General features: G+C 45.3%; 1 protein-coding gene across 1 annotated transcript in view; it reads left to right on the top strand.

Moving 5' to 3' along the window:
- The window catches only part of LOC136872503 (probable G-protein coupled receptor CG31760), a 991,355-nt gene that overhangs the window by 477,654 nt on the left and 489,051 nt on the right, over nt 1–24,650 (top strand). Inside the window, exon 4 of the mRNA XM_067146311.2 lies at nt 24,321–24,464. Coding sequence (XP_067002412.2) covers nt 24,321–24,464 — 144 coding nt within the window. The remainder of the gene's footprint in view (nt 1–24,320; nt 24,465–24,650) is intronic.

Here is a 24,650-nt window from a genome sequence, read left to right as displayed (position 1 = left end):
GCATGCCAAAACACGCCCACATGAGGGGCCCTTCTCACGGAGCGACGGCGAAGATGGAACCTCCATAATGCTGAAACATACAAGTTTAAGGCCAGCAGTTTTGTCTTCGCAAGAGCCGATAAGATCGAAGAGTCAAGGTGGAGGGAGAAAATCCCGGGTCAGCGCGCCGGGCGTGAAGGTAGGAGGCAAGGTATGGCTGCAGGAGGGCTCACATACCAAATTTAAAAACTCTTACAGACTAAGTAAAATACAACTCCTCATAAAATACAGAAGATAGTAAAGCTACAGGGGAACAAACCCCGCAGAAATTAACACCACAGATGTATCGGTTCTCGCCAACCAATTAAAGCAAAAACTTCACTGAGCAGACTGAAGCTGAGAAAGATGAACACGAAAAACTCCCTCGGTCACGGGGTCTCTCACCAACAGGGTGACCGGGGTAAGAAAATCAATAATCCGGAAAGGACCACGGAACCTGGGTGCCAGCTTCCCAGAGGGAACAAAATTCTTAATGAATACCTCATCCCCGACAGCCAAGCTGGTAGGCTGACGCCCATTATCGTAGCGCTCCTTTTTCCTCTGGTAGGAGACCTGAAGATTCTCTTTAGCTTTTTCCCAGTTCGCGCAAATATTAAGAGGATCCACCCTCTCAGGCAACAAGTCATTAATATGCCACAAATTGGAAAGCGGCGAGTTCGGGAGAAACGAAAACATGAGGGAGAAATGGGAAAACTGGTGCGCCTCAAGCACCGCAGTATTAAAAGCATAAGCCAGCCACGGCAAGGTGGTGTCCCACCTCTGAACATCGTGGTGATGGAAAGCAATGAGGGCCGAGCGTAAATTCCTATTAACTCTCTCCGCGTACGAAGGCTGGGGATAGTAAGGGGAAGTCGTTAGTGAGTAATTGACAGGCTAAAACAGAAGTTCTTAAATAGATTAGATGTGAAGGCTTTAGCATTGTCTGAAACCAAATACTGACTAGGACCAAATGATGAAAATATGGTTTTTAAACATCTAATGGTTGTTTCAGCGTTGGCCATCCTCGTCGGAAATAATCATCTAAAACGAGTGAAGCCATCCACGCAGACCAAAACAAACCTATTTGATTCAGATTTCGATCTCGGGAGAGGTCCTACGAAATCGATATACAGACGATGCATAGGACGAGTAGCTTGGGTAGAGGATAACAACCCAACCCGAGAATTAACACATGGCTTACTAATCCTACAAATCTTACAAGCCTTGACAAGTTCGCGAACTTCTCCGTCCATTCCCTTCCAGATGAAATTTTCCCTGATCTTCTCCCTTGTTTTAAATACTCCCTGATGACCTGCAAGGGGAGTTTCATTAAAATACTTAAAAATCATAGGAACCAACACTGATGGAATTATAACCTTCATCTTACGATCATGACGGGAGGGGCAACAAAGAACTCCGTTCCTCAATACGTACGGATCGACAATTTTCCCATCCTTCAAGTCTTGGACGATAGGAGCCAAGACCGGATCTTCCAATTGAAATTTACCTATATCGTGATACAAGAGAGGGGTATCAGATAAAATCGCTCCAACCAAGGGTATTGGTAGAGAGGACTCAGAAAGACCTGGATCGTCATCAAGAATAGGTTGGTCGGAAAACATCCGTCTGAGAGTATCCGCTACAACGTTCTCAGAGCCCCGAATATGACGGACGTTGAAAGGCGGAAATCCTAATGGCCCAACGAGCCAAGCGACCAGTTTTCCGTGGTTTCCCAAGCACCCAACTTAACGCCCGGTTGTCAGTTTCAAGCTCAAACTTAACATGCTCTACTTACACACGAAAGCGTTCTAGAGCAAAAAGAACAGCCAAACCTTCGAGCTCGTACACGGAGTACTTAGCCTCTAGAGGGGTAAGAGCCCGCGAAGCATAAGCAATGGGGTATCTCCCTAACTCAGATTCCTGGAGCAAACCGGCTGCGACAGCTGACGTAGAAGCGTCCGCTTGCACAATGAAGACCTTAGTAAAATCAGGGATAGCTAACACCGGAGCATTGGAAATGGCCAGCTTGAGATCGTCAAAAGCAGCCTGCTGAGAAGCTCCCCACTGAAACCTTACTCGCTTACGCCGGATTGCATTAAGAGGGGCCGCACGACTGGCAAAATTCGGGACGAATTTTCGGAAGAAGTTAACCATTCCGACAAAGCGGGACACACCTTTCACATCCTGCGGAGGAGGAAAATCCTGAATGGCCTGAGTGCGGGACTGATCGACCGAGACACCGTTAGAAGATACAATATGCCCCAAAAAGGACATCTGGGGTTTGGCGAACGAGACCTTGGACAACTTGACTGTCAAGCCAGCCTTCCTCAGGCGTGACAATATACTTCCTCGAGGTGCTGGAGATGATCCTCGAACGTCTCCGAATACACAACTACATCATCAAGATAGTGATAAAGGTAGTCAAATTTGATGTCGGAAAACAACTGATCAAGGAGTCTTGTGAGAACGGCGGCACCTGTCGAGACCCCAAAAGGCAGACGGCAAAATTCATAAAGGTTCCAGTCCGTCGCGAAGGCCGTCAGATGACGAGACTCGTCCGCGAGCGGAATCTGGTAGTAAGCTTGATTGAGATCCAAGACCGTGAAGTACCTCGCCCTCTTGAACCATGAGAAACACGTATGCAAATCCGGGAGCGGGACTGACTGCAAGACCACCTTACGATTAAGAGCCCTGTAATCCAGTAGAGGCCTATAACCACCCTGGGGCTTGGGCACCAGGAAAATGGGGAAAGAGTAACCGAAGTAGAGGGCCGGATGATCCCTTCCTCAAGCATGTTGTTAATGATCTTCTTTAATGCCTGCATCTTAGGAGGAGATAAACGGTAGGGCGGAAACCTGATGGGGACCGAATCCGTGACCTCTATTTTATACTCTAAGATATTCGTCATCCCCAATTTCTCAGTAAACACATCCGGGTAGGCCTCGCGCAACTCTCTAATACGCTGCGTCTTATCCTCAGTCAAATGGCTAAGATCTGACACCACTTCGTCCTGAGGCGGCGATACCGACGACGCTGAAGCAGAATTACTAATGTGCAAAGGGACTTTATTGATTTGTGAAAACTTAAACCAACATGAACGCTCCTGAATATCTAACACTAAAACAGAATGCTCGAAAAAATTTGAACCAAGAATGACAGGATACGGTAAATTACTCGCAACGCACAAGGGAAATTTCCAAGTAAAATTGGAAAGACGAATTTTACATTTTACCAGTCCCAGGACTTCAATTCTGGAAGAATTAGCTGACACGAACGAATGCGAAACCGGAGATAAATCAAGAAATTTACAGACAGCTTTATGCAAAGCAAAACCATCTTTCACTAATAAATGACACTACACTGCCGGAATCAAGAAGGGCCGAAACGGGCTCATTATTTATTTCGACCTCAACCAACGGACTCAAACCTTTAATTTCCGTAGATATCTCTAAACAGCCCACAGGGCAAATAGGAGACGGATCACCAAATGAACAAGATGTTTGATTATTAACAGGGGAGGGTAAGGCGGTACCATTGTCCTGCACCACCTCCCGCTGTAGTCAAGAGCTATTTGAATGGGTGGTACAATGTCGCGCAAGGTGACCTGCGACCCCACACCGAAAGCATACAATATTACTGGTTCTGGGCGGAACCTCTACCCTAGAACCAGCGCTAGCACCCTGACTGTTATTACGAGACCGAGAGGGGCATTTATTACGCAAATGATCAGAAACACCGCAATTATAACACTTTTTTAATACGTTAGGCTTACGAAGCACCACAGACTCCCTGACATTAGAAACAACCGGGGGCAAACTAGTAATACGAAGTGAGTCCGCATGGCGAACACCTTCAGCCGATACCACTATCGCTTCGAGCTCCGCAAAACTGTGAGGTTGAGCAGCAAAACAAAAACAGGAGCGGTATGACGGGGATATGCCCTCTACGATCGTGAGAACGATCTCGTCTTCCGTACAATGTAACGCAAACACACTAGCGTAAAATTTAACATCAGCAACATATTCTGTCAAAGGCTCGTCCGAGCGTTGAACCCTGAAATAAAATTTCAGCACTAGAGAGCTGAGAGCCCTAGCCGGAATAAAATGAGTAAGCAAATAAGCATGAAACTGCTGAAGTGACAACTGATCGGAAATAGCACTAACTATTCTATTGGAAAGCACTCCTGTAGTATACGGATAAAGAATTTGCAATATTTGAACGTGAGTTAGCCCGAACACAAGGGCATTATCCTGAAATTCCACAAAAAATCGCAAAAAGGTAACTACATCATCGGCGGAATTTACCGAGTAACGAGGAACGTTTTTCAACATACTACTTAACGGGTGAGGGATACTAGAAAAGGGCAAATTCACAGAAAGCAAGATCGATTGATGAACTGGGAGATTATCCTGGGGGAGAATCCTAGGTAAGGAACCTTGCTGCGATTCCAGCAAGCCTTGCGCCCCATCCAACTCAAGATTACAAATACCCTTATTGGGTTCCTCCTCAACCCGATTAACAGAAGGAGTGACAGGTTTAGGTTTAACGGAGAGTGCGGCCAACCAAGCCTCAACCTTTCCTAAAAGTTGGACCGCCTTGTCCTTCAAAGCTGCAACTTGACTTACTAGTTCCTCCTTTAATTCTAAGGAGAGTAAATCTTCCGTCCGATGAACATAATTTAGACGCCCTTGTACTCGTTTTAACTGATGGAGAGACGCTACATCGTGCTTTAAAAAATCCATAACTGAGGATATTTCAGTCAAATTGGCCTTAATAAGGGACGCCACACTCGCAGCCTCACCGTCAGAGACCTTGGGCACCACAACAACTTTATCTAAATTAGTTCGTAATAATAACTCATCCGCTTTAACTGTCCCTTTAGACTCTACATTACGAATTGATAATTCGTATAACAACTCTTCTTTTCGAAGAGACCCAGGATATGCCACGTCTCGAGTAGCCATGGTAAAAATATCTCCGGCCACCAAGCTGAACGAGAAACACCGTAACCGAAAGAGAGAGAGAAACCACGCATGCTCAAAATTGCCCGAAAGCACTGGTAGGAGCACAAATAAACGCTCTGCTACCAGACTGCTGCACCAAAGATTGGCAGCGATATGGAAGTAAGGAAGGTGCGGGCTTTAAGACCGAAGGCTGAATACCAGTGACGAGCAAGGGAAGCGATAACACAGCCAGCGAAAACCGAGTCGTGTGCAATGCTGAACATTTATTACAGTAGTAAGTGCGAACAAGAATAAAGTTCGTATTCATTGGGGGACCTGCCCTCCGACAACTCAAATACTACAATTCTCGATTCTTAGCAATTACAGGGGCCTTAGGCCACATACCGATTCAACTATCATGAGGGCTACACTCATTTTATCAACAAATCGAGGCTCAGCCTCGGGAAAAATGTACTTTAGTGACAACATATTGAATTACTTAAAAAACCAAGTTAACACATTAGCCTTTTCAGAAATAAGCCCTCTTACTATTTACTGAGGCCCATAGCCTCTACTGACAAGAGAACAAATATGTTACATTCTGAATATTAAACAACTCCCTCCCTAAGCCTGAAGTTGGTTGACAAACATTTCTCCTACCTCCACGCTCACGGCTAGGCGACTAAGCAGCTTGCTCGCTCCAAGCGAACTGAACCAAGTTCTCTCAGAACTAGCGTGCCCTCCCTCTGCAGGGGAGAGGAGGGGCAAGGAGGAGAGACAACACGACAAGTGCGCAGGGCGGAGGGAGGCTTGCCAACATAATATGGAAGGTGCCACTAGGGCGGAAATAAATTTCGCTTTTCCCTGGGGCCATAAGGGGGACGGGACAACATACGTATTTTATTAAGATACAAGGGGAAAATATACTAACTACAAATATACAATATACGCAGATCGATCTGTATAAATTGAAGATTTAAGAGATTACGGCGAAGGAGAGTTCCTCTTGGTACAACATTAATTGAATTTAACGCTTCTAGGACCTCTCATCTTGTTTTAGGGAATGCAGGAAGTGCATCTGATATAGCGAAATGTAGCCTATACATCCCCCTGATAAGTTCTATACCTGCTGAATTCAATTCATATTCATTCTAATGATTTGCTCATTTGATATGAATGATTTTAAGGTCTTTCAGATACACTTTCTAAAGTTATCCTTTCAGAAATACCTGGCGAGTTGGCCGTGCGGTTATGGGCGCGCAGCTGTCAGCTTGCTCCGGGAGATTGTGTGTTCGAACCTCACTGTCATCAGCCCTGAATGTGGTTCTCCGTGGTTACCCATTTTTACACCAGGCAAATGCCGGGGCTGTACCTTAATTAAGGCCACGGCCACTTGCTTCCTACTCATAGGTGGCCTTTCACAAATATAGCTTACTTCTTGCTGGCTTAGATCTCTCCCATCTTTAATTATCTGATGAGCCTAAAAATGCCTATAAAAGAGAAGATATAAACAAATTGCCGTTATTGGACCTAGAAATAACAGATTTTCGCTATAACGTTTGCAAGGAACCTGGAAACCTCTCTTTAGGAGTCAGTCGCAGAATGGTTGCTACAAGATTGTGGTTGGCTGCCATGTCGACGTAAGACAGTGTTTTGACTTTGAACTTTTGCTTTCGACTCTTTATTGGTCGCAGGGAAGGCGGTGAATGCCACGTAAACTAAATCTCCAGAATGATCTATCAGTTTTGCTTTTTGCTCGTCTGTTGGCTTGTACGGTATAAATACGGTACAGATCATCCACTTACCTAAATCATCGCGAACAAGGTCCGCGCCATGTCCTTGCTATTGGTCAATTCCTCCCCCATCACCGATCGAGTGCCAGCATCCACCCACCCACCCATCCATCCGTCCATCCATCCATCCATCCATCCATCCATCCATCCATCCATCCATCCATCCATCCATCCATCCATTTTATTGATGATGATGATGATGATTTTTATTTTAAGGGGCCTAACATCGAGGTCATCGGCTCCTGATGGTACGAAATGCAATGAGAAAATAAAAATCCAAAATCCTCCACTGGCCAGAATTCAAAGCGTGAGGACGAAAGATGAACGGATGGATATGAAGTTAAAACAATCAGTGGAGCCGATCCGCAATGCCTCAGTCTCAGAAACTGACGGAAAACAATAGTAATACTGACCAAGGGACTGCTTCTGTAGCTCAATATTGAATCGAGGATGCTTGCAAGCTAAAGGGGTCCAAAATATGGGTCATCGGCCTTTCTTAATGGTACTTATCGCTTGGATAGTAGAACCATGGTATTTGTATGGTGCGGTACTAATCAAAAGTACCGTAGACTTGCGGTATTCCACACATTATGGTACTACTCGCAGGTTGTGAAATTCGCACATGTAAAACAGACCTATGGTGTTTCACACATAGCGGCGCCATTTACAGGCAACGCAAACCTATAGTTTTCATCACCTAAGTGTACTAACCACAAGGACTCGTACTACCCATGGCGTTCCTTATATAGTGGGTACTAATCATAGGCAAGCCAGAACCCTGGTGTCGCTCATATAGTAATACTAATCACAGGTACCATAAAAGCCTGAACGCGCGGTGCTCCTGATTGCTAGTAATCACAAACCTATTTGGTACCTAACATAGTGGTACTACGCGCAAGTAACAGTGACCCATGGTGTTCCCCGCGTGGTGGTACTAATCACAAGTATTTTCATGCTTCTAATCCAATCATCCCTTGGTCGCCCCTTTTAGTCGCCTCTTACGACAGGCAGGGGATACCGCGGGTGTATTCTTCGTCTGCGTCCCCCACCCACAGGGGGTTGTGTGTTTGGTCCGCGAGAGGTATCTTATTTCCCTCAAGTCCGCCGGCAAGCCGGTTAGGACCCCCCTATCCGCCACCTGGGACGCGCCACGTGGGAGTATCACCTCTCCTCCTGCTACGCCAGCGTAACAGGTTCGTGGACAAATTTTATTACGGGAAACTCTTCCTCATTCACTCTCACTCCGAATGTAACTTCGTTCATTGGTTCGTATTTGTTTCTCTGGATTTACGTCAATCCAGTCATAGAGAAGATAAAAGCTGTATGAACTGAAGTGCTAGTCGGGTGAATGCACAAACTTTAGGAAGATAAATACACTGTTATGAACCGCGGGTATCGGCTGGATTTTCTGCCCGCAAGTGTATACCGTAAGCGTGATTAGCTGCCACTCCCGGAGGTTCGATTTCGGGCTCTGCCACGAAATTTGGAAAGTGGTAGGAAGGCTGGAACGGTGTCCACTCAGCCTCGGGAGGTCATCTGAGTAGAGGGAAGTTCGATTCCCTCCTCATCCATCCTCAAAATTGATTTCCACGGTTTCCCAATTCTCCTCCAGGAAAATGGTACCTATCTTAAGTCCACGCCGCATCCTTCACCTCTTCTTTGTCTATCCCTTCCGATCTTCCCATCTACCAAGAAGGCCCCTGTTCAGCATAGCAGGAGAGGCCGCCTGGGTGAAGTAGGGTCCACCTCTCCAGTTGTATCTCCCGACCCAAAATCTCACGATCCAGGACACTGCCTTTGAGGCGGTAGAGTTGGAATCCCACGCTGATTCCAAGGGAGAAACCAAGCCTAGAGGGTGAAAGAAAGAAAAGGAAGTGTACACCGACTGGACTGCATCTGACGAAGAAAATAGGATGATGATGATGATGATGATGATGATGATGATGATGACTATGCTTCCTCAACAACCGATTTTATAGTTTAACGTGATAGTGTCTAATATTCTCGATACCTCCTGATGCAAAACGTGAACCGGCTTTTACACAGTAGAAGCAGCGTCAAACCTGGGATACCACATCCCACGCTATAGTTTTTATTTAATAGTATAGAATAGTATTTATTGAAGAACATCACAGGCGTTCGACCAAATACATGTTCTACATGTTCCCGTTACCAAGAGGAAAAGATAAAAAAATAAACTAAATCTACCATGTGGATACAAAATAAAAATGTACTAAGTCTACAATGTGGACGCTCATATGGGCGGATAACCAGGCCACAAGCAAGCGCTACCCTTAAAACATAAAAATAAACTAAATGTACTATGCGGACGCTCACATGGGCGGGAAACCTATCCACATGTGAGCGCCACCCTTATAACTACTTTACTGACCGGCCGTGCCATCCCCCACCCCCTGGTGAGGAAGAAAGGAGCCGCCCTCCCTGGAACGACACATCCGGCCCTCAGTAGACAAAGCTATATCCTCACCATTCCGTTTGATTACAGGCACAAATATTCACAAAGTCTACTATGTGGACGCTCACATGGGCGGAGACTAGTCCTCATGTGAGCACCACCCCTATAATGAGTCTACTATGTGGACGCTCACATGGGCGGAGTCTAGTCCTCATGTGAGCACCACCCCTATAATGATTCTACTATGTGGACGCTCACATGGGCGGAGACTAGTCCTCATGTGAGCACCACCCCTATAATGAGTTTTACTATGTGGACGCTCACATAGACGGAGACTAGTCCTCATGTGAGTACCACCCCTATAATGAGTCTACTATGTGGACGCTCACATGGGCGGAGACTAGTCCTCATGTGAGCACCACCCCTATAATGAGTCTACTATGTGGACGCTCACATAGGCGGAGACTAATCCTCATGTGAGTACCACCCCTATAATGAGTCTACTATGTGGATGCTCACATAGGCAGAGACTAGTCCTCATGTGAGCACCACCCCTATAATGAGTCTACTATGTGGACGCTCACATAGGCGGAGACTAGTCCTCATGTGAGCACCATCCCTATAATGAGTCTACTATGTGGACGCTCACATGGGCGGAGACTAGTCCTCATGTGAGTACCACACCTATAATGAGTCTACTATATGGACGCCCACATGGGCGGAGACTAGTCCTCATGTGAGCACCACACCTATAATGAGTCCACTATGTGGACGCTCACATGGGCGGAGTCTAGTCCTCATGTGAGCACCACCCCTATAATGAGTCTACTATGTGGACGCTCACATAGGCGGAGACTAGTCCTCATGTGAGCACCATCCCTATAATGAGTCTACTATGTGGACGCTCACATGGACGGAGACTAGTCCTCATGTGAGCACCACCCCTATAATGAATCTACTATGTGGACGCTCACATGGGCGGAGACTAGTCCTCATGTGAGCACCACCCCTATAAGGAGTCTACTATGTGGACGCTCACATGGGCGGAGTCTAGTCTTCATGTGAGCACCACCCCTATAATGAGTCTACTATGTGGACGCTCACATGGGCGGAGACTAGTCCTCATGTGAGCACCACCCCTATAATGAGTCTACTATGTGGACGCTCACATAGGCGGAGACTAGTCCTCATGTGAGCACCATCCCTATAATGAGTCTACTATGTGGACGCTCACATGGGCGGAGACTAGTCCTCATGTGAGCACCACCCCTATAATGAGTCTACTATGTGGACGCTCACATGGGCGGAGACTAGTCCTCATGTGAGCACCACCCCTATAATGAGTCTACTATGTGGACGCTCAGATGGGCGGAGACTAGTCCTCATGTGAGTACCACCCCTATAATGAGTCTACTATGTGGACGCTCACATGGGCGGAGTCTAGTCTTCATGTGAGCACCACCCCTATAATGAGTCTACTATGTGGACGCTCACATGGGCGGAGACTAGTCCTCATGTGAGTACCACCCCTATAATGAGTCTAATATGTGGACGCTCACATAGGCGGAGACTAGTCCTCATGTGAGCACCACTCCTAGAATGAATCTACTATGTGGACGCTCACATGGGCGGAGACTAGTCCTCATGTGAGCACCACCCCTATAAGGAGTCTACTATGTGGACGCTCACATAGGCGGAGACTAGTCCTCATGTGAGCACCACCCCTACCCCTATAATGAGTCTAGTATGTGGACGCTCACGTGGGCGGAGACTAGTCCTCATGTGAGCACCACCCCTACCCCTATAATGAGTCTACTATGTGGACGCTCACATGGGCGGAGACTAGTCCTCATGTGAGCACCACACCTATAATGAGTCTAGTATGTGGACGCTCACGTGGGCGGAGACTAGTCCTCATGTGAGCACCACCCCTACCCCTATAATGAGTCTACTATGTGGACGCTCACATGGGCGGAGACTAGTCCTCATGTGAGCACCACCCCTATAAGGAGTCTACTGTGTGGACGCTCACATAGGCGGAGACTAGTCCTCATGTGAGCACCACTCCTATAATGAGTCTACTGTGTGGACGCTCACATGGGCGGAGTCTAGTCCTCATGTGAGCACCACCCCTATAATGAGTCTACTATGTGGACGCTCACATGGGCGGAGACTAGTCCTCATGTGAGTACCACCCCTATAATGAGTCTAATATGTGGACGCTCACATAGGCGGAGACTAGTCCTCATGTGAGCACCACGCCTATAATGAGTCTACTATGTGGACGCTCACATGGGCGGAGACTAGTCCTCATGTGAGCACCACCCCTATAATGAGTCTACTATGTGGACGCTCACATGGGCGGAAACCAATCCTGGCGTGAGCGCCCCCCCCCCATTATGACTAACTTATTATAAACTCCTCTACCTTAATTCTTACATACACTTATTTACTCATGACCTTCACACCTGCCCTATATTATTCCGACCTCTTAAAATCAACATTTCATCCTCAGCATAACACTGCTTTCCTACTCCGCTTATTTATCAATCTGTCAACCTCAGCGCATGTGCCTTCATTCTTGTTACCTAATCTCCGTATTCACCTACTGTCTTAGAAAATTCTTAATATTACTTATGCACTAACCTACTTCCAAGTACATTCCAGATCACTTGTGAGTCAAAACAGTTGAGTCATGTTTTTCTACTACTATTTTAACAATACGTCCATGTCTTGCCATATCATTATAAACATGACCTGTCTTTTTCACTTGCACCTTCCAAATACAATATATTGGTACTTCCCTACTCATATTTACACTTCACGCACCTTTCACATTCACCATGTAACTCCACGTTCAACAATCAAATACAACAAAACCTACTAACTTAATGTCATTAACTTAACTTTCACTCACACTTCACATACATTTGTAACCATACTTTTCCTACTTGACCACCCTGATCAACTCTACACGTACAAATCCTTATCTCTTCAAATTTTACTTATCTCTTATACACACTCCTCAAATTTATTCTCACTTTACTCCCTTAACTCTTTACACTTTCTTTCTATGAACTTTACTCTTTTAACTTTCTTTTTCAAACTCTCCTTACCGCACCTAAATACCTGTTTAATTCGCCTCCGTTCTGCCATTCTTTGACAATCCACCCTACGATTTTTTGCTCATCCCCTTTTTTCTAATAATTCCCGATTATCGGCACTCAAAAGTTTATTTCTTACCTTTTCGTTATTTTTATAATTACCTATTAGGTGTAGATCATTGCCTGATAGCCCACATAATACACATAATGTCTTATATTTACCCTTAGTCCATCCCTTATTCTTGTATTCCCCATCAGCCACCATAGTAATCCTCCTCTGTTTAACCTATCTACATTCCTAATATTTAACCAAGTCACTTCCATTACTTTATTGAAAACATTAAGCGATCCTCTGTTCCTGCACTCTTCTAACAATTTCTGCCTTTGTACATCTCTAATCCTCCTCGAAAGCACCCCCTGACCCCTAGCTTCTTTCTTCTTCCAAATCTCTTCCCACATGTACCCCAATCCCACCCTCTCCAAGTATAGTTTAATTTTTTCCAGCCAGCATCCCTTATACATTATTTTCTTTTGTTGTTTGTAAGCAGCCTGCAGCACCATCCCTCCCCTCTTTTCAACCCCATCCAATATTTGACTACTCTTTTTACACACTCAACCTCTATTTCTTCCCCGCACATTAATTCCACCCCAGCATTCGCTGTGCACGGATCCTCTCACGCTATAGTTCTTCATAATAAAATATTTAATTTCCTACTGTCCAGTATTAATTTTTCTAATATTCCACCTTCTTAGCTGAGTGGTAGCTCGCTAGCCTTCGATCCGATTGAAACTGTGCTTGTTTCCGGCCTACGCTGTGGGATTTCAACCCCTGACGGTTGATTCCAATACCTCCTGGACTGGGTGTTTGTAATGTCTGCTTACTTCCCTACAATTACCATACAATACATAGCACATTCCTACACCACAACTACGACAGTATCTCACAAGGCAGGCGCTGCCCACCCACTACCGAAGATCTACCTAACAAGAGCTCCAACCAGGATAGAATAGCCACATTAATCATACCCGTAGGGGAGAGTCGGCTAAATCCGCAGTTTTAAGGCAAAATCACAATAGGACGCATTTTGAAAATGACCATCAAAATAAAATGTATACACTGGAACAACTGTTACTTGTAATATATTTATATACTGCAAGGTGTGTTAGTGTAGCAGTGTGACAGCATTTAAACTTAAATGAAAGTTACTTAAAACTTTGCGTACTGTTTCCACGAATGCAATATGGCCCAGGCAGTGAGACTGCTGTGTTATTATGGAATATTACTGAACTTAACGTATAAAAAATATATGTAAATATATACTATACAATATACAATAATATACAATATATATAAACAAAAATTTTAAATCTCGGAAGAGGAGGAAAAACGAAATGAAGCTACACTTGTTGGGGGGGGGGTATGTGATCTAATTTCAGTTATTGCAATATCGAGTCAAATGTACAAAGAACTTGGCAGTACGGGCTCACTTATCAGTATGACGTTGCAGCTTCTCTGGCACTGATTTGGTTGACAAGGATGTGGTAAAGCCGTTGTATCCTCTCTTGAGGCAAGCTGGCCAACGAATGTTGTAACTGACCGTTGTTATCCTGGATACTGGCACGGAGATGAAGTTGACGTCCGAGTTGGTGCCACACGTGTTCTATCGGGGACTGAGCTGGGGACCGTGCTGGCCACGGGAGTACATAAACATCACGCAGGCAGCTCATTGAGACACGTGCCGTGTGTGGATGAACATTTCCTGTTGAGAAATGCCACCACGATACTGTCGTATGAGAGGTAACATATGAGGGCGCAGGATGTCCTTGACGTACCGTTCTGTGGACAGAGTTCGCTCAGCCACTACCAGCCGAGACATGAAATCATATCCGATGGCTCCCCACACAATGACGCCAAGAGTAACACCACTGTGTCTGTCCAAAACGTTGGAAGAATGGGACTTCTCACCAGGTCGCCACATACTCGCAGAAGATGGCCATGCGCGTGATACAGAAAACCGATTCATCGCTCAACACAATGCGATGCCATTCTTCAACAGTCCATGCTTCCTGGTCACGGCACCACTCCAAACGCAGCCGTTTGTGTTGTGGTGTTAACGGCAGCTTACGCTGCTGCTAGTCTCCGACCAATAGTGTGAGATGACACAGAATTTTGCAGGGAGTCCATTACTTGTCCTCGGATGGCAGGCGCAGATGTGAAGGGGTTACTATGTGCCTGGTGCGCAATACGACCATCCTCCCTGATGGTGATCATACGGGGTCGATCGGAACCTTGACGATTTCTTCTCCTTCTTCACTTCTTCTTCTACTTTATCTGTTTACCCTCCAGGCTCGGTTTTTTCTTCGGACTCAGCGAGGGATCCCACCTCTACCGCCACAAGGGCAGTGTCCTGGAGCTTTAGACTCTGAGAAGGGGGATACAACGCAGGAGGATGACCAGTACCTCGCCCAGGCGGCCTCACCTGCTATGCTGAACAGGGGCCTTGCGGGGGGGATGGGGAGATTGGAAGGGATAGACAAGGAAGAGAGAAGGAATCGGCCGTGGCCTTAAGTTAGGTACCATCCCGGCATTTGCCCGGAGGACAAGTGGGAAACCACAGAAAACCATTTCCAGGCCACGAACTTAGTACGCTGGCGTAGCAGGGGGAGAGATGATACTCCCACCTGGCGCGTCCCAGGTGGCGGATAGGGGGGTCCTAACGGCTTGCCGGCGGACTTGAGGGAAATAAAACACCTCTCGCGGACCAAACACACTACCCCCCTGCGGGTGGGGGACGCTCATGCAGAATACACCTGCGGTATCCCCTGCCTGTCGTAAGAGGCGACTAACAGGGGCCCAAGGCGCTCTCAACTTGGGAGTGTGGATTGGCGACCACGGGGCCCTTAGCTGAGTCTTGGCATTGCTTCCACTTACTTGTGTAAGGCTCCTCACTTTCGTCTATCCTGTCCGACCTCCCTTGGTCAACTCTTGTTCCTTTCCGACCCCGACGGGATTAGAGCATTCGAGGCCTAGGGAGTCTTTCATTTTCACGCCCTTCGAGGCCCTTGCCTTTCTTCGACCGTTACTTCATTTTTCGAAGTGACGGATCCCTTCTTCTCATTTTTTCTCTCCCTTTACCCCCTGTGGGTGATGAACGCAAAAGAATAATACACCCACGGTATCCCCTGCATGTCGTGAGAGGCGACTAAGAGGGGTGACCAAGGGATGTTTGAATTAGAACCATGAAACTACTTTTGATTCGTACCATCACGCGGGGAACACCATGGGTTGCCTGTACGTGCGAGTAGTACTACTATATTAGGTACGAAATAGGTTTGTGATTAGTAGCAGTAAAGAGACAGGCCGATGGGTTTCCAGTACCCGTGCGTCGTACCCATGTGAGCAACACCGCGGGTCTGGGCGTTGCCTGTGATTAGTACCCACTATGTGAGGAACACCACGGGATAGTACGTGTCCCTGTGGTTAGTACACCTAGGTCAGGAACCTCGTCGGTTTGCGCTGGTTATGAGTGGCGCCATTGTGTGAGAAACACCATAGGTCTGCACTCCCTGTACGAAGTGCAATACTTGTGAGTAATACCATCTTGTGTGGAGCACCGTGAGTCTTCGCTACTTTTGATTAATACCCCAACATGACAAATATCATGGTTCTACTTTACGCGCGACATGTACCATTCTGAGGGGCCTTCGACCTGTATTTTTGACCCCTTTAGTCATCAAGCATCCTCGATTCAGGATTATGCTTTATAAGTGGTCTCTTGGTCAGTAATCCATTATTTATGACCTTTTTTCGAGTTGGATCCACTGTTTTTTGTTTGCTTGTTTTTTGTTTGTTTTTTGTTCATGTCCTTCCATTCCTACTTAATGACATTTTTTTATTTTGGTCAGTGGACTATTTTGAACTTTTGTTGTCATTTAATTTCGTACCATTAGGGGCCGATGGCCTCGATGTCAGGCCCCTTCAAACAACAAGCATCACCATTTTCAGAATGGCTGAGGTGGGAATCGAACACACCTCAACTCAGTTGACCTCCCGAGGCTGAGTGGACCCCGTTCCAGCCCTCGTACCACTTTTCAAATTTCGTGGCAGAGCCGGCAATAGAACCAGGGCCTACAGGGGCGGCAGCTAATCACACTAACCACTACACCACAGAGGCGGACCCTTATGATTTGAAAACGATATTACAATTTACATGTTCACTTAATTTAGTGTGGCTATTTCTAACCGAGTGCAGCCTTCTTAAGACAGACCCTCCGATGAGGATGGGCACATGTTCCATTAATTCAATTAGTTGTAATACTTCGGCTGTATCCAGAGCAGTCCAGTAATTCCACAGCATGGTGTGCTTCCTTACTGTGTGTATGTATGTATGTTCAGTCCTCAGCCCGAAGGCTGGCTGGATCCACCATTAGCTGTCATAGATAGCCTAAGCATCACTGAAGAGGCGTCCTAAGGAAATGAGGAATGAGGTAGTTGCCCGTTGCTTTCGTTACTGAGCCAGAAGTTGCCATTACATCAGTCTACCAAGCCCACTAAAATGCATGCACCAACCGCCCTTATGAGCAACATTTTCTCACATCATTCATAGCAGGGACTGGCTGCATAAGGAATGGCATTACTAGTATCGCTCATACCTCAGTCACTTTCATATTGTGACAGATAAATGAAGGTAACAAAAGTGCTCTAGCCTATATCAGAAGATATAATGGACTGTAAACACTAGGCCTCACCAGCAAAGAAAACTTTCTTGTGTAACAACGCCATATCATCTGCGGAGGTGGACGGTCCACTTTGGTGTTATGCTTGATCTTGCACCTAATCTGTACACCTATAGTGACCATGGTTTTGTTCAACTGCCTTCACTTATTTCACTACTTCATCCAGAACCAGGTTAAACAGTATCGGTGACAGCTACCTATCAGCTTGTCGGACTCCTGTAAACCGTCTGATAGCGGGAGGTAGGGATCCCATATTTCATCCCCTTAGCAGATATGGATTTGTAGAAATTCAGGAATATTATGGACATAAATTGGTATATATTATGCAGTTACGGACAAATTACAATAAAAGTGTTGTAACGTTATGTAGTCAATATATGACGTAAACACTATAAAACTAAACTATCAAAAATGTGTTCGTAACTTCTTCCCCCTGCCAATTTTATGAAAAGTACAATTAATTTTAATATATTTTTACTTTTTAACCAAACCAAACACTTTCCCTATAAAGAAGTACTTGAACCCCCTGTGGGTGGAGGACGCAGATGAAGAATACACCCACGGCATCCCCTGCCTGTAGTAAGAGGCGACTAAAAGGGGCCCAAGGGGCTCTCAACTTGGGAGTGTGGATTGGCGACCACGGGGCCCTTAGCCGAGTATTGGCATTGCTTCCACTTACTTGTGCCAGGCTCCTCACTTTCGTCTACCCTGTCTGACCTCCCTTGGTCAACCCTTGTTCTTTTCCGACTCCGACGGTAATAGAGTATTCGAGGCCTAGGGAGTCTTTCATTTTCACGCCCTTCGCGGCCCTTGTCTTTCTTCGCCCGTTATTTCATCTTTCGAAGTGACGGATTTCTTCTTTTCTCTCTCTCGTTACCCCCTATGGGTGGGGAACGCATATGAATAACACAGGTACCCCCTGACTGTCGTGAGAGGCGACTAAAAGGGGCGACCAAGGGATGATTGAATTACAAACATGAAACTACTTTTGATTCGTACCATCCCGCGGGGAACACCATAGGTTGCCTGTACTTGCGAGTAGTACCACTATACTAGGTACGAAATAGGTTTGTGATTAGTAGCAGTATAGAGCCTGGTCTAGGATTTTCCAGTACCCGTGCGTCGTACCCATGTGAGCAACACCGCGGGTCTGGGCGTTGCCTGTGAGTTGTACCACTATATGAGCGACACCGTGGGTCTGCGTTGCCTGTGATTAATACCCACTATGTGAGGAACACCACGGGACCTTTGGGACCGGCACCCGTGACTAGTACACCTAGGTGAAGAAACTCATCGGTTTGCGTTGTCTATGAGTGGCGCCATTGTGTGAAAAACACCATAGGTCTGCGTTACCTGTACGAAGTACAATACTTGTGAGTAGTACCATCTTCTGTGGAACACCGTGAGTCTTCACCACTTTTGATTAGTACCCTAACATGACAAATACCATGGTTCTACTTTACTCGCGACATGTACCATTCTGTGGGGTCTTAGACGTGAATTTTGCACCCCTGTAGACATCAAGCATCATTGTGCTTTATAAGTGGTCCCTTGGTCAGTAATGTTATTATTTACGATATTTTTTGAGTCTGATCCACTGTTTTTTTTTGTTTTTGTTTTTTGTTTTCTGTAGGGTTCATGTCCATCCATTCATTCTTCATGACATTTTTAATTTTATTTTGGTCAGTGGATGAATTTGAACTTTTGTTATTTCATTTCGTACCATTAGGGGCCTTTGACCTCGATGTTAGGCCCCTTTAAACAACAAGCTTCATCATCATCATCAGAATTACTTGAAAGCAATTTATGAAAAATGTTTTCTTGGTAATCTTTTTAACATAGTCTTTGAGCGTTCCTCGTGGGTTATTAAACGCTTTACTTGCACGTTTGAAACTCATTATCTCGTCCCTCACTGCCTTAATAGCCTTTTTCTTAGCCTCCGTATCCCACTGCTTGCATTTTCCCATATGAAGATAATAACAAACATCACAAATTCAAATAAAATGAAGGGGGCGAAATTATGAACATTCTCTGATTTATTATAATGGCCGCTAGAGTACTCGCGCCAACCAGATCACTGCAGCAATTACATGCCAGGAACTACACCACACGACTGAAATATAGTCCAGTATGTCATACAGATATCAGTGCACACTCAAGGAATAACAGGCTCTTAATTTGAATGCAGCACTAACTCAGATCAGCATGAAAAATTAATCCTACTTGCACACGGAAACTAAACGTGGTGCACACAGCCAACTCTCACAACAAGACAACGGGATAAGGCTACGTGTGTGCGCGCGTCTGAACATTAGGTACCAAGCGTGCAAACTGTCAATCCCTAAGGCGATGAAATTAGGTACGGAGACGGAATTTGGACCCCCTACCTTATTGCGGAATCTAGCTCTGGAAGTTGTATCTTTTTACAACTTGTTTTACATGGCACCGACACAGATAGATTTTATGGCGACGATGGGATAGGAAGGCCTAGGTACAACTTGGTGTGAAAATGGGAAACCACGGAAAGCCATCTTCAGGGCTGCCGACAGTGGCGCTCGAACCCACTATCTCCCGGATGCAAGCTCACAGCTGCGCGCCCCTAACCGCATGGCCAACTCGCCCGGTAGTTGTATCTTCCGGTGTTCCCCTCACTAATTCGTTTGTCGTAGTTTCTAATCCTCTATCGCATAACACTTCTAGCAGTGTATTATTTTCTACTGAGTCGTAGGCTTTCGCGAGAGGCACTAGCCTGGTTTGTTTTCCTTTCGTATGTATATTTCCTTTCTTTTGAGTGCAAAGATCTGTTCTGTGCAGGTTCTTCCCTTCTTGAAACTGACCTGATATTCTCCTATGCCCACCCCGAGCTGTTCTTCCACCTTATTCAGCAATTATTTGTAAAATACCTTGTACAGAGCCTCTACAGTATTGCATCAAAAACCGGCTTGAGGGTCAACTTACATAAGACGGAGTCTATCATTAATATAAAGCAAGCTCCTTCTGCATTACCACTAGGAAACAACGCCATAAGTAAAGTTCTTGCAATCAAGAACTTAGGACAATTGATCTCAGCAAGCGAGAGCGGAACTTTGGTTGTAGACACCAGGTATACCAAGTTAGAGAGAGCCTATCAAGCATCTACACCTCCAAGTACCTCTCCAAGAACGTAAAGCTGAAGCACAACAACTCAGTAGTAAGACCCTCTGTACTCTACGCATCTGAGTGCCCCTTGATGAATCGAAAGGGCCCACTCACGAAACTAGAACTTAAATAGAGGAAGATGTTGAAGAGGATACTAGGACCCATAAGAGAGGGGGATGGCACCTACAGGATCAGGCTCAACAACTAACTCTACGAACACCAGGAAGACATACTCACGAGTATGAGTAAAAGGTGACTGAACTTCTACGGACACACGACCCACCCGAAACCCTGCGGGCTCAGGAAAAGGATCCTCACAGTGACAAGTTGGGGAAAGGCTTCCAAGACTAAGTGGATCACCTCTATAAAATAAGACCTAGAGGAACTGCAGATCCCATTAGAGACCACAGAGAACCAACCTCAGTACCGACAGGCCATTCAACAGGGAGTCTTCGCACTGTCCCTCACAAGCAAAATGAATACAAGAAACACCAGACCAAGTGGACGGATGAGAGGAAGCAGGCACACAGTCATAAAACGAAAGCGTACTGGGCCAAAAAAAAGCAGAAGACCATACCTAAAAACTAAGACGGACCCCGTGGTACCTAGTAGGCCAGAAAGAGCCAAAAAAGAATGTTGTACCCAACTCTCGGTATGGAAATGCCTCTGTAATTATCCAGTACCTTTTAGCCTCTTTTCTTATTAAGTACTGGTGTGATTACGATTTCCTTCCAGTCCAGAGTTATCTTCCTGTTCATCATGATGTGCATGCTGTTTTCTATCACCCGACCACGGAACTCGATCATCTCGGCACAGAAATCGTCATTATCTGGCACCTTATGGTTCTTAAGATTCTTAATTGCCTTCACCACTTCTGCTCTGGTGGGTACTTGACTTCAGTTGGTGTCCGTGGTGTTTTAATATCACCAAATTAAATTACTTCATTAAAAATTCATACACAAATTTTAAAACTAATAAAATCTAACAAACTGCAATTAGTTTTATGTCGTAATTAAACTGGCATTCCCAGCCATATAACCTGGTTGTTTGCTTTACTTATCCACGAACCTACTACGCTGGCGTAGCAGGGGGAGAGGTGATACTCCCACGTGGCGCATCCTAGGTGGCGGATAGGGGGGTCCTAACCGGCTTACCGGCGGACTTGAGGCAAATAAAATACCTCTCGCGGACCAAACACACTACCCCCTGCGGGTGGGGGACGCACATGTAGAATACACCCGCGGTATCCCCTGCCTGTCGTAAGAGGCGACTAAAAGGGGCCCAAGGGGCCTTCAACTTGGGAGCGTGGATTGGCTACCACTGGGCCCTTAGCTGAGTCATGGCATTGCTTCCACTTACTTGTGCCAGGCTCCTCACTTTCGTCTATCCTGTCCGACCACCCTTGGTCAACTCTTGTTATTTTCCAAGTTCGACGGTACTAGAGCATTCGAGGCCTAGGGCGTCGTTCATTTGCACGCCCTTCGTGGCCCTTGCTTTTCTTCGTCCGTTACTTCATTTTTCGAAGTGACGGATCCCTTCTTTTTTCTTTTTTTCTCTCTCTCTTTACCCCCTGTGGGTGGGGAAGCAGACGAATAATACACCCACGGTATCCCTAGCCTGTCGTGAGAGGCGACTAAAAGGGGCGACCAAGGAATGATTGAATTAGAACCATAAAACTACTTTTGATTCGTACCATCACGCGGGAAACACCATGGGTTGCCTGTACTTGCGAGTAGTACTACTATATTAGGTACGAAATAGGTTTGTGATTAGTAGCAGTAAAGAGACAGGCCGATGGGTTTTCCAGTACCCGTGCGTCGTACCCATGTGAGCAACACCGCGGGTCTGGGCGTAGCCTGTGAGTTGTACCACTATATGAGCGACACCGTGGGTTTGCGTAGTCTGTGATTAGTACCCACTATGTGAGGAACACCACGGGATAGTACGTGTCCCTGTGGTTAGTACACCTAGGTGAGGAACCTCATCGGTTTGCCCTGGTTATGAGTGGCGCCATTGTGTGAGAAACACCATAGGTCTGCGTTCCTTGTACGAAGTACAATACTTGTGAGTAGTACCATCTTGTGTGGAACACCGTGAGTCTTCGCTACTTTGATTAATACCCCAACATGACAAATATCATGGTTCTACTTTACTCGCGACATGTACCATTCTGAGGGGCCTTAGACCTGTATTTTGGACCCCTTTAGACACCAAGCATCCTCGATTCAGGATTTTGCTTTATAAGTGGTCCCTTGCGCGGTAATAATATTATTTATGACCTTTTTTGAGTCTGATCCACTGGTTTTTTGTATTTTTTATTTTTTTTGGGGTTCATATTCTTCCATTCATTCTCCATGACATTTCTTTTATTTTGGTCAGTGGATGATTTTGAACTTCTTGTTGTCATTTCATTTCGTACCATTAGGGGCCGATAGCTCGTTGTTAGGCCCCTTTAAACAATAATCATCATCGTTACCTGCGATTAATACCACCTTGGGAAAAACACCATGAGTCTATGTTACCTGTGATTAGTACCACTATAGGAGGAACGCCATAGTTCGGCTTTACCGGTGATTAAAGGGGCCGGTGACTTGGACATAGGACCTCTTTTTATAACAAGCATTATCTCAGAAACGAAGGCATTGTGAACTGGATCCACTGATTGTTTTGGACTCATTGTCATTTTTTCTTCATGCTTCGTTTTGTACAGTTAGCGGATACGTTTTAAATTTTTAATTAACATTTCATTTCTTTGCATCTCGTACCATTAGGGGCTGATGACCCAGCTGTTAGGTTCCTTTAAACAACAAACAAACAAACATCATCATCATCATCATCATCTATCTTCATTGGTTCAATATGATGGCTCCGGGGCTGGGTGTGTGTGCCGTCTTCATCATTGGAAGTCATCCTAGGTAGGGTCCCATTCTCATAGACGCGCAGGTCGCCTATACGACGTCAAGTCGAAAGTCCTGCTCCAGGTTCTTCCGAGGCCCCACGCCATTATTTATTTCTACCACTAAACGCTCCTCAATAGTGTAACAAGTGACACATATATCTGCTATAACTGAGCACTTAAATCTCATTGACTACATTATCATAACCTCCTTCGAGTTCTATAACCACCAGAAAGTTATCGCCAGCAACTGAAATAACGTAATATTGCACTAAAATCTAGTACCAAATATTAATGGGCACTGGAACTTTTCTGCCATAATGTATCCACATTACCTGGAAGTTTGTTAGTAAAAATCAATTCTCTTTCATTTGTATACGTTCAGTTTTGTGTCTTAACTTTCATCCAGTAGTTACTTGAGCTTTCGTATCATGTTCTAACTCTTCTTGTTACACGTACAATGCAATATTTCTAGTTTTATAGTTGTACTTTCCTCTGTTCTGGCTATACTTTTATTCCTCTTCTATTTTTACTGTTGGTAAAGCAAAGCTTGATCCCTCTCATAAAGTTACATTTTATAACTCCAACAACGAGAGGACTTCCTCTCACCATTCTCCTCATTTCACTTCAAAAACTACTCTGTGTTGTAAATCTATATTCTGATATTCCAATAAAACTTTACTCAAACAGTCTAAAATAGCGTAATTCTAAACTATTACACTTGCACAGCAACCTTCTCTCCAAATATCCATTAAATTAAATTAAATAATCGCTCTGTAACATGTAAAACCGTAACCACAACACCCCTGTCAGGAAATTAATTCTGTGGAGTGTTCTTGTGACTGCGAGGCAGATTGGCTGTGGCAGTTGGCTAGGGTTTTAAAATATTCTAGAAGGTGTGCTCGTGTTACGCCTCCCAGCCTTTCGTTCATGGCCAATCATGTTAAAAGTTTTCTTTTCACATTAAGGCCATTGAGTATGGGCACTCATTGCCCCTCCTTATTGGGTAATTGTTTTTGGACCAGTGTGTAACAAACTGTTGCGCGATAAATAAGCCCACATCAGGGTAACGATGTGTAAACCAACAACCTACATGTTGTAGGTGTGCTATTAAAAGCTGATGCCTCCGTGAGGCTGGACTATGATATGGGTGGAGCCAGACTCCCTTGTAGTATGAAGAATAGGAGCAAATATTTCTCTTGTAAATTTTGTACCTGCCAAGAGCAATCCAGAGATATGGTGCACATTTTAATCTGTCTTTCTCTTTCGTTTCAGTGCGAAGCCCTTCCTGGCTTGGGATTCCGCCGAGGATCTTATAAATGTGTCTGCCGTAGAGGTTTCTATTTTCCTGACACTAAAGCCGTCCACCGGTACTATAATGGAACTGTCATCGAAGAAGAATATGAGAAGCTTATGCTGGTAAGTAGGGCGGTTATATATTTGCGTAACTCTGTATCATGAACTCGATTTAGTGGAATAAGTTAAAATCCTGCATCTTGGCCCTGTAATAACCACCATAATTGTACTGTGTAATTAAATCTAATTTTCATTAAAACTATTTTCTAAAACCTCATCTTACACTCATATATTTAAATTATACTCTAC

The sequence above is a fragment of the Anabrus simplex genome, chromosome 4, assembly GCF_040414725.1.
Source record: "Anabrus simplex isolate iqAnaSimp1 chromosome 4, ASM4041472v1, whole genome shotgun sequence".
Taxonomy (NCBI): Eukaryota; Metazoa; Arthropoda; class Insecta; order Orthoptera; family Tettigoniidae; genus Anabrus; species Anabrus simplex.
Note: the sequence above shows the minus strand (reverse complement) of the source record. Positions and strands in the feature narration are given on the sequence as shown.